Consider the following 11,588-nt stretch of genomic DNA (forward strand, 5'->3'; position numbering starts at 1 on the left):
CAACTGAAATCTCCTGGAAGCAAAAGTGCACTTGAAAAGACTTTTCTGATTTAATCCTTCAGCATGCAAGGATAAAATTTCCACTATACATATCCTTATTTTCTATCAACATTGATCAGAAGAAGCAAATATTCCTGTCAAAGCCAAATCAGGGTATAATTTGGTTGGGGTGAGATTTTATGCCATTTAAACATCATAAATCTTTACTAAATATTTTTTTAGTTCTGCCACTTAAACACTGAACTTGACCATGACTTTGGCTTGTGTATATCTGCCAGATAAGCATGAATGATTATTTGTGTTGAACTAACTCCATAGTTCCCCCCCAAAAACACAGAACTGATCAATCAAAATTCTCCGTAGTTGTACTAATGCAAGTTTGGACTGTCCAAAAGCCAGTTTGCTGTGGTTTGTTAATGTAAGAAAATGCCTCTAACAAAACCTGCTCTCATTTCTGGAGAAATGTGTTTCTTAGGATTAAATCAGTGCTCAACCCACTTAGGCTTGGAACTAGAAAACATTTCCTCACCCTGGTGGTTGGAATCCTTGACATCTTCCTGACTGTGACACCACAGCCTTGACTTCCTTTCATGTTCCTGGCCCTGTGGAATAATTCAAGGCAGCAAAGATTGCCATGATGTTTGCAGAAGAAATGCTATCCTCTTATGGGTCTTACAAACAGATTCCAATATCTCAGGAAACATAACACAGAAACCCAATTTTTTATTTGGCAGCATTAGTGATTTTTAAAAATTACTTATTTTTTTTCATATCTTGCCATTCTTGAAATTCTCTCAAGAGCAGAGGTAACAAAAAGCACCCCCCAAGAGATTTTCTGAATACTATGCTTTTGAATTCTTAGTTTGTGCTTTAGATAGGATTGTGGCATTTGGCAATTACTTCTGTACTTCACAAAATAATGACATTATTTGATCTGTTGGCACTAGTATGCAAACAATGCAGTTTGGCATCTGCTGGGGGAAGAAGGCTGCAATGCTCTGTTTCCATCCCTCATACTAAGATGCACATATTTTGGAATTTTATCTTGCTATATGGGACATAAGCTTAATCATTAACTCATGTGCTCTGTTGCCTATGAGCTAATTCTATCGTTAATACTTTCCAGATTGCCCTAAGGCAAGTTCACAAGATACTTCAGTAATTAACTGTGCTCCCCAATTATATTACAAATATTCTGATAGAATACTTTGTTATTGCCAAATCCACTTAACTGGGTGACACAATGCTGTGTCTTCATCAGAAACCAGAAAATAAATAAATAAATAAATAAAGCCACTTCCCCAAGATTAAATTATATTTTGTAGAAATTATCCTGTGGTCATAGCAGAATCTGTTCCTTTAATGGATATACCAGTATCCTTTCTTTTTTTGTGCTGTTAGGCTTGCATATTTACAATCTCTTCTTTGTAGACAGGATGTCCTAAAATAACTGTAGAGGCTGTAGTGTCTTTCTGATGTAAGTAATGTAAAAATGTAAATTTAACTGTCATCATACATCTCATCAAATGTCTGCAGATCATCTCTCAGCAACCTTATTTCTCATATCTCCTGATCTGTTCCTCCTGTTCTTTTTCCAGCTCAAATGTCTGCTACAGAGTAGTTTTTCTTAGGTTTTGTGCTTTGGCTAAATGGGCAACTACTGGTAATCTGAAGTAAAACAATCCTACTGTCTCAAATTGTTATGCAAGAAACGCATTTAGCCTACCAGACACACAAACTTTATCCCTTCACAAGAGAAATAATTAAATTGTGGTAAAAATGTAAGAAGTTAATGCAACAGGAGAAATCAAGTAATGTTTTCTCTGTTGATCCAGGTGACTAAATCTGTGAGTCTGTGCCATATCAAAGCCTTGACTGCACAAACTCAGACAGACTGCCTGATTGCTTACTTTTCACATGTCTCTGTTCTGTGCTGGGTTTCTGGAGAGAAGCAGAAATGGGAAAAATGATAATAAATGTTTTGTGTAGTGCTCCTGACAAACTTCAAACCAGCAAGAACCTAAAACTTAAGATGAAAATATCTGATGTTTAGACAGATGTTGATACATTCTAGCAATGTGTTGTTGAATCCTTAGCTGAATGTAATTAACTCGCGCAAAAAGCTGTAGGAGCACAACAAATAACAAAACACTGACAGAAACTTAGATGACTGTTAAGTATTTTGTACTGTCAGGGCATCAGTAAATTGAAATGAGACCTCTGGAAATGGAATTAGCATTTATTGACTGTTTTTTCAGGTGAGTGGTCTTCTCAAAGCATTACCTAAAATCTAATGCCAGTACATTGATCGTCTCCTGCATGCCAAACAATGCTCTCACAGCAATACCTGTTGTCAGCATCCAATTCCTACCGTTCGTATGGTTTCCTTAGTTTATTCAAGTGAGAACAGAATTTTTTGCTAAAAGCATTTTCACAGATGTAAACATTTTGATATGCTGCCAATGCAATTTTTACTTTCAAAAACTAGCAAATACATCTTTGCCATAAAGTGACTTCAAGTTTTTCCCAAAAGATGTTTCCATTGCATTTCCATTTTTCTCATGCCAAATTCTGTTTCCTAATGGAATAAACCCTGAATAAAATGTTCTACGGTGCCTTCAATGCAACAGCTATTCTGGCAGAAGTAATGGTGCATCACTACTGTGTAAATATGGTATTACATACCTCTAACTAGGGCTCATTTAGGAGCAGCAATCACAGCGTTGCCTGGGACATGGGGAGACCTTGTCCTTAGGGTTAAGAGAACCATCCTAATGGCACACATTTGTATTCTTGCTGATGGCCTTATAATCAGCCTGCCCTCTCTCCAAAATATTCACTGTCTTTCTGGAGATTTGAGCTCTGATTTTGGGCCAATCTGACTATCATGAGTGCAAAGGAAAGAGGGAAAGAGTTTTTTGTTTGTTTGTTTGTTTTCAATTGAAACATTATATGTACTTCAGTGATGAACTGTTCTGTTGGTTCTCTGTATCAAACTTAATATTTATGCTTAGCCATGCATATTCTATTATACTTATGATACCTGTAACAGCTCCAAAAATATTCATGTTTAAATGCCCATTTCTCTTGTTCTTTCAGTCTAGCAAGTTTAATCTGTTACTTGATCTGTGCTGCCTTGAAAGTAGTAGGCAATGTGTCATTCACTTAAAAGGCATTCACTGGCATTATAATCACTTCAATCACTAGCTGGCTTGCATGCCTTTGGATACTATTGCACATCTTACTCAAAATTTGCTAGTTCTCATCACTGCCTCGCCATTAATAAAGATGTATTTCCAAACTATTTAGAAATCGCCAGAGAAGGCAATAAATGCAACCTCTCTTTTTGATGTCGTAGATAAGAAAATAAAAGCAACTGATCAGAACTACTTAATTTTTGAAAGTATTTCTATATCATTGTGCTTTTAATATAATAAAACCTATTTTTTTTACACATCTTTTTCCTGAAAGTATTTTTAGCAGCATCTGTCAAATGCATACCTGGAGGGCGAGTCTTTTGTTCCCACAAGAGACTCATGCTAAAATGAGTTTCTTTCCCTGAATCAGTTTCCTTTTGCATTTCTTGATAAGTCTCTCTGCCATTGTCTCAGCTGCCAGCTAAAGCGCCTTCTGTGGTTTTGATTGACTTTTCTTTCCAAATATATACCTCAGAGAGCTAAGAGGTGGCACTGCTGTTTCATTGCCCTCCTTCCACGTTGCCCAATTTCAAAGTTAACCCACTGACCTCAAGTACAAATTGCCTTAGCAAGGACATCATTAAACCCATCGTTTCTTGATGGATGTACAATGAACGTCTAGAATAACAGCACCCATATGGTCCCTTGGATAGGAGCTGTAAATCCTCCTCTTTGCAGTTCAATGCAATTTTTCAAGAGCCTTGGGAAACTTTGTGGCCCAGCTGCCATCCATGCCAGAGGGTGTTTCATGATAGCAATTCTCCAGGGAAAGCACATGCTTATACATTTCTGATGTCTGTAATTATCATCACCATACTTTTATACATGATAATTGGACTTTCAAAGTACAGTTCTAATATGTCCCAAGTCACAGGGAATGCTTGCATAGCAATATGCATTCATTGTGAAAGTAGTAGAGTTAAAAACAAATCATACATATGTATTAAAAAACAACAAACACAAACTGCCCTATAAGCTGGGATTTCTGTGCCAATCTGCCATCCACAGACACAGGTCATGTTTTTCTAGGAGAGCTCAAAATGAAAAAAAAAAAAAAAAAGGAAAGAAATAAAAATAAAATAAAATAAAATAAAATAAAAAAGGTATAAATATCATTCTATCAATCTTGTTTTTGTTTTTTCTTTTTTTCTTTTTCAGCATGGCATTAAAACTGGAGCTGTTTAAACAGCAAAGTTCAACATTTATAGAAACTGAGCATAACAGAACAATCTTAAGTTATTACTATTTTAAGAACGGTATAGTTTATAATGAACTGTTTAGTCCCATGGAACTTTTTAGTTCTGTTGTTTCAGAGTACTTTGGTGTGAAATTGTATTTCAGAAAACTCCTATATTTTGGATACATAATTACCTTTCTCAGTTAAAAGTCAAAATGCTCTTTATAGGCCCGAACTACTATGTTCTATGTATTATCTACAAGTTGGATTACACTGCTGGGTCCAAGCCCAATTCTAAGAATAGTGTCTCAAGTGTTTCTTGGTCTATGTGCTGGAAAGCAAGTAAGAATTACAGTCCAGCTGTGTGGTGGTAAGAGAATCACTCTGCTGCTTAGCTCCTCCACTACTGGAGCAGGCAGGCAGAAAGATCCTGGCCTGAAAAAGGGAAGGACAGATTCTAGCTTACAATCCATCAATATCCAAAAAGTGGTATTCAGCTAGTACAAATGCTTTTCCTAGGGAGTGTGTTTGCCTGAGGTGATAAATTTTGAGTCCCTGAAATAATTTGTTTTTCTAACAGAGAAAATGCAGTTCTGTATTTACTAAACTTAGCTTTCTTCATCCTTATTCCATAGACAATTGACCAGATTGAAACTGCTTTGGATTAGAAATATTTTAGATCATCCTTTATAGGAAAAGTAACCAATGTTCTTATTTACATATCTGACAGAATTCTGAGATGTAATGTCATCCTGTGAAGTAAGAGATGCTTTCTGAAGAATCACAAAGATGAGCCCTTTATGCTAGCGATAAAGTGATAAGCAATGCCAGGTGGATATCAGTACTATAAATCTTTTGACCGTTTTCAAATTCTAGAAGACTGGTAGAATTTCAAGTTAATTATAATATCACCAAGGGCCCCAGTACATTCCAGTAGTGCTCAGAAGTTCTGACTTGCCAGGCACTGAATGTTTTTTTTTTTTTTTTTTTTTTTTTTTTTTTTTCAATGTATGATTTCACATTGCTGTTGAAGTAATATATTCAACTCCTTTCTACTATACCATTTTGCAGTCCTAGTAAGGTTACGCTTCCCATGGTACAGTAGTGTTAGTCCCATCTAATCTGAGAACATCACTGAAAATATTCTCAGTATATATCTTTCATACCTAATAGCTTTCTGCTTCCTTTCCCCCTTCTTTCTTTACTATCATCGCTATTGACTATGTTCCGTTGTTCCCTGATGTTCTGTTTTTCCTTGATGTTGAATATCAATTGAGTGCTATTTGAAACAACTTCTCTGGCATAGAAGGATGTGATGTTATTTTCTGAAGCGAAGATTCCATTTGTGTGGATGGGAAACCAGCATTTCTCCACTCCAATCCTTTTTGTGCCACTTTCTTCACTGACACCTGCTTCTGCTGTCTCTCCCATCTTTCTTCTTGCATGCAGATCAATGCTCTTTCTGGACTCTCTTCTAATTAGAACCACAGAACAGGTGAAGACTAAGTGCAGTTCCTCTGCAAACATACTTTTTAGTCTTATCTGGATGATTTAGACCTTCTTACAATGGTTATGTGCTTTTCACCACTTCCATAAGATAAAAAACAAGATGAATTCTTCTTGGTGCCTTTAGCTGCTCTAGCTGAAAGGGAATGTCAGAAAAATAGAATCAGCTCTTCAAAGGCTAACCTCAGCTACCAAGCTCCTCCACACATTGACCATTCTGTCTATTCTGTCCATCTGAAACCTTATTCACTCCTCTCCTGTATTCAGGATGCAGGGCTCCAGACAGATTCCCTCTCTTCTCCGCCCTAAGCCAGAAGTGATCCATCAAGTCTTCATTCGACTGGACAGGCCAACCTGATGAATGAACCAGCAAGGAGGGGGCCATCTGGTAAGCCAATTGTCCAATTTTAGGCATCTCTAGGCTCTTCTTCACAGCTCTTCTGTGTTCCCCAGCACGTCTGTACTTTTTACAGTTTTGCTGCTGGTAAAGTGTTTCTCTGGGAGCAATTCTGTTCCTAGTGCTGTTTAACTTTTCAGTGCTGTTTTAGTTTAGCTCTGTGATGACAACTTCTTTCAAACTCTCACAAATGTAAACCATTATACAACTACAGAAGAGATGTATATACAGAGTGGAAAATAAGAGTAATTTCCACAGCATCATACCCTTACAGAAAAAGCATTTTATATCACGTGAATCAATCAAAATTACATAGATATTTCAGGACAAGCATGACCCAGTCCAAAACAACACAAAATGTGAGTGAGGAAAACCGGGATAATACTGTATATATACAGCATACTATTATGCATACATGACCGAAGAGACTTTTACTTCATTTATTCTTAATTTATTATTTGTGCTGCTAGCACAAATAATGTTGCCAAGGCATCAATTATGTTTCATTTTATAAATCAAACTAATTAAGAACCAGATGCAATCTGAGTGAAAAAGATCTGAGGTCAGTGTTGTGTACCATATGTATGACAGTGCTTACTCATGATGAGGAGATGGATTGGACAGCTGTGAATCTTCCTGCTGTAAGCGTTTTATCATGCCTAGACAGTGTAACATACTTATCTTATTCCAGTTTTTTATTTAATTTCATAATAAAAGTAAAGAAAGGTGAGCAACACTGACATTACTTTAAAAGAGTAAGTGCAGGATAAAAGGTTATGAAAACAAAAGAGAAGAGGAAAAGATTTTGGTCAGCAAATTAGCATGAAAATAATTTTCTTTCAGTAATGATGATGGGGAATGTGGATGAAAGAAACAATAGAGATAAGAACAAATTGAATCCTCAGTATGAGTTAATTTCAGCAATATAGAGAAGAAAATAATAATAATTTGGTGTCTCAAAACAGCACTGCTTAGCAAAAAGAAAGGCATGGTTCTTACTGAGTACAAAACTTCTATGCTAGCTGTTAACAAGACAACAGTAAGATCCACAGTTACCATCCTTCTGGAATTGGTCTTCCTTGTTGAACATTGCTTAAATAGCCCTTTTCTTATCAAGGGCTCCCTAAAAACATAACTTCTTGAAATGTAACAGCAACCATGATAGTTACATTATAGGATTTCAAAGGTATTTCATAGCGTAGCATTTGCCTCCTTTCTTATCTGTGTCTAGTTTTAAAATCACTGATTTGTAGCCAAATATGGCACCAAAAACACATCTGTTTTGTGAAATATTTTTGCACAGGAAAATGGAAATTCAGTTACTTTCTCCTTTCTCTTCCCTTATGCTTCCCTATTCGTTGTTTTATTACAAGTGTTATATTTATTTCTTTTTCTTAAACAAACAAAACAGAAACAAAATTTATACATATGGAAGTTGGAAAAGAAGTTCCAGACTTTTTAATGTGGTAATATCTGTTTGGACAGACTATTTCCAATGTCTTCTCCACTTCTGATCTGCAAGTTAGCATATGGACAGCAGACACATGCTCCTTACATCTCACAAGTGTTTTAAAATACTATGATTATATATGCAGATTAGTAAGCTTAGTACTATTTAATCACATTAAAGTAAAGTTCTAACATACATTTTGCTTTAATGTTAGGTGAATTAACCAAGTTGTTGTCCTAGATGGGCAGATCAGCTTTCATGAAAGCGTAGGTCTTTAACAAGTGGGAGTGAGAGGAGAAGTCTGCATAACGGTTCATCACTATCGTTTGTCATGTTTGCTATGCTTACTAGGTTCTCTGAATGATGTAGTATTTCTTCAGCTGACAGTTTGCATTGGGAATGTAAGGTGCTTATAAAACAGAAATATTTTTCTCACAAAAAAAGATCACAGGATCTGCTGAAGAAGATATTTAAAATCTCTGAAGTGTATTGCATCGCTTAGAACTGAGACGACACAGGAGAAATCCCCTCCACTGCTCCGTGCCATACATTTATTTGTATGTTTTTTTGTTGGTTTGTCTGTCTGTATTTTTGTTTGTTTTATAACAAAGTCCATATAGGATATTTGGAGATAAGTTTCCATGTTTTTAATCGTCTGTCTTCTGAAGACATATTAAGAGATTTCTGTCAAAGTAGAGCTTCTGGTTTCTTAGTGGCTCCTCCACATTTTCTGCATAGAACAACTCCTGAGGTGGAAGTGTTCATGGGCAATGCACTGCCTATGTTTTATTGCTTGAGAGCAGGTTTAATTCACTGAGTAGGATGAATGATGTCCCAGAGCTGAAGTTTCTGCTGGGGCCTCTACCCTGTCACCATCTCAATATATTACTGTATTATGTTAACAATATTACCTTATTATCTTAACAAGTTTCTTTCAGCTCACTGTTAGGTTTTGTTTTATTTTGAATATATGCATTTTCTCTCTAAGTAGCTAATTGGTAATTATGGCACAAAACCATATTCTTCCTTGTTTTGTGCCTTGTAAATTTATTGGTTGCTCTTGTTATGGAATGCTTTGCTTTATCATGCTCTAATACATGCTGTTGAGGGGAAATTACAATTTATTTATTATTGGTTTTAGTTGTACTTTTCTTATGTCATTTAATGAGAAACTACCTAGTAGTCCCATTTTAAAGTTTCAGTTGCAGGACACCCACTCTTCCACTAGAGTGAGGATCTAAATAGACTAAAAATGGAAAAAGAAAAAGGGAAAGAAAGAAAAAAAAGGCAGTAATCATGTCATATTAGCTGTTAAAATTTTCTTCTAATTAGTAAAATTTTCATTTTATTAATCTGGGTTATAATAAATCCACCATACAGCAAATACAAAGTATACAGACTATTTGGACGTGGTCCCTCCATTAAGATGGAATGTACTCATTTTTCACACTTAGCCAAAAGGCTTGTATAAACAGACTACTGAAAAGCATTATAATGTGAATGAAAAGGACAAGGACCATGTTCCAGTTTGCGTCCTGTTTTGCACCAATTACACAAGTGGTGTACAGAAAGAAAGTAATTATTATTGGAATCAGTCATTCTTCATAGGAGGAGACCATTACATTGCTTATTACATGGACTGTATGTCTACGCATTTCCCTGAAGCTGTCTGATGTGATCACATTTATTCCATACCCCTTTGTTTTCTCCTCACTCCTTTCAAGAAAGGGCTGTTTTTCTATACTGCAAGTATAGCAGTGACATAGACATTTTTTAATAATTTTGACCAGTGCTTCATGTACCAAGCTTTAACAAATAAGGGAGACAAAACCCCCTTTATTCTAGTGTGGTTTTGTGTGTGTGTTTTCTCTATTGATATCACTTATGATATTTTCCCATCAACTTGTGATTTTGTAATTTGCATGGGTGGCCTTGTTGTAAAATGAGTCACATTGTTGGTCTTCATTTAATTCTGTCTAATTAGGATGTATTCTATTTGGCAAGCATCCAGTAATTAGTCACATATTTATGTAATTATTAGTATTTAATGTTTATATAATAAATATGCCTAGAAGGCAATCCATTTAGGGGCTAGAAAAGAGGTAAAGTATGTGATATTCCTGAATGCAGAGATCTTACATTCTGAGCCAAATACAGAACATAAATGAAACAAGAAGTTGACCCCTCTGGTTTAGGGAGAGAGGGTAGCTAAAATGACAGGATATGCATACTTGGTAATCAGTGCTGATTATAGAAGGAGTGAAGATGGGCCCCTGTTTGAAGTGAAATAATAAGGCAGCTTATTAGGGAGAGATAAATAGAAGAACTTCAAGAAAAGGACCAGATGTCTGCTTGATGATGCTGGAGAGGAAGAGCTAGTGGGGTCCTTGGAAAGTAACATGGCTGGGTGTGTAGTCTACTGTGAAGCAGCTGAGCAGTGATAGCTGCCCACCCATATTAAGATAGCAAAGTCAGGTCACTTCAGATTGACCTAAACTCTAATTGTGGGCTCAAGTAAGTAAACAACTTCTAGACTAATGGCTATGTGCATTCCAGGGGAGTAATTGTTACAATAGAGTATTTTTTTTTCATACATCTGATTCTATAGAAAGAGATAAGTCAGAACTAAAGTATTATGTGTGGAATTTTGAATAGAGTTAGGTATTGTGATCATAAACCTTAAAAGTTGGATTGGTAATAATCACTGAACGTTGATAACAGTACTCTGTTTGTATTCTGTAGACTGTAGGCCTGTCTTGAACCTGAACACTATTTTTTTTTTCCCTTTTTTTTTTTTTTTGAATGTAATAAATGACAATTTTCATCTTGCTTTCATAAAAAAAAAAAGAACTCTGATTTTGTTTGTATTTTGTTAGGAAACTTTCATTCAGTTTAATCTAAATAAAAGCTAAAATCTAGGTTATAGGAAAACATAAGAAATTTTAAAAATATTTCATGTAGCCTTTTTGAGCTTGTCACTCCCTAACCTTGCTGAACTCCGCCACGTCACCTTCTATAGCACTTTAATCCATTATATATGACCATTCTATAAATTATATAGTGTTCACCCAATACAGATTAAGCCCCTTTGATCTAAGAACAATCTTCAGGAGTGATGTTTTTTGGTTAAGGAATTGTTCTGGAGTTCAGAATAGTTTTGTATAGCTTGGTTACAGGTTTCCTGTATGATTTTGGACAAGTCTTTTGATCACTATTTCTGTCATTTATGCCATGCATTCATTGCAGGCTTCTTTTAAAATGTTCATCTGATACTAACATATGACGTTAATGGTACCTGTTAGCAGCTCCCTGCAGATCAGTAAGGAATGAGATTTTCAACAGTGCATTACACTGTCTCTTTTGATTTTTCTGAAACTCCCAGTTGCAAAACATGTAGAAGTGGTTCTATAGCTCAAGAAATGAAATGGAGACCTGCCTAAGGACCTGGAATACTAAATACAGAGTTGATTCTACACCAGATGTCTCTTTCTATACCATCTTTATCTATCCCACAGCTTCTGTCTCTGTGCTACCATTTTCTATTTTTGAATGAGAAAAATAATCTCCTATAACATATTTCTCTTGTTTTGTGCTTGTCTTCTGCTAACACACGGATGTATGTGTCTTCTGCTAACCATGGATGTATTTGCTAAAAACTTTGTGGCATTCTAGGGCAGTCTGTCTAGCAGATCCACTTGTGTCAAAGCTTTGTATAAAGAACCTAGCTTCTTCTATACTAAATTTGTTTTTGCTTGATTTTTTTCCTTTTCAAACATGTATCTTTTGTTCTGTTTTTCAAACAAAGTATCTGTCTTTTTCTTTTCTTTTCTTTTCTTTTCTTTTCTTTTCTTTTCTTTTCTT

The 11,588-nt window shown here is 35.7% G+C and overlaps 1 protein-coding gene across 3 annotated transcripts in view; it reads left to right on the forward strand.

The window, feature by feature from the left end:
* CDH8 (cadherin 8) overlaps nucleotides 1-11,588 on the forward strand; it is a 146,201-nt gene that overhangs the window by 120,479 nt on the left and 14,134 nt on the right. For 2 of the 3 annotated variants that reach the window (XR_004753759.1, XM_035336571.1), the window contains one exon: nucleotides 6,148-6,268. The exons of the other annotated variant lie outside the window; for it this stretch is intronic. Coding sequence is in view for 1 of the 2 variants with exons in the window: in XM_035336571.1 (XP_035192462.1) it covers nucleotides 6,238-6,268 (31 nt within the window). In the remaining variant the exon portion in view is untranslated. The remainder of the gene's footprint in view (nucleotides 1-6,147; nucleotides 6,269-11,588) is intronic. 3 annotated transcript variants of the gene reach the window in all.

The sequence above is a fragment of the Oxyura jamaicensis genome, chromosome 11, assembly GCF_011077185.1.
Source record: "Oxyura jamaicensis isolate SHBP4307 breed ruddy duck chromosome 11, BPBGC_Ojam_1.0, whole genome shotgun sequence".
Classification (NCBI taxonomy): domain Eukaryota; kingdom Metazoa; phylum Chordata; class Aves; order Anseriformes; family Anatidae; genus Oxyura; species Oxyura jamaicensis.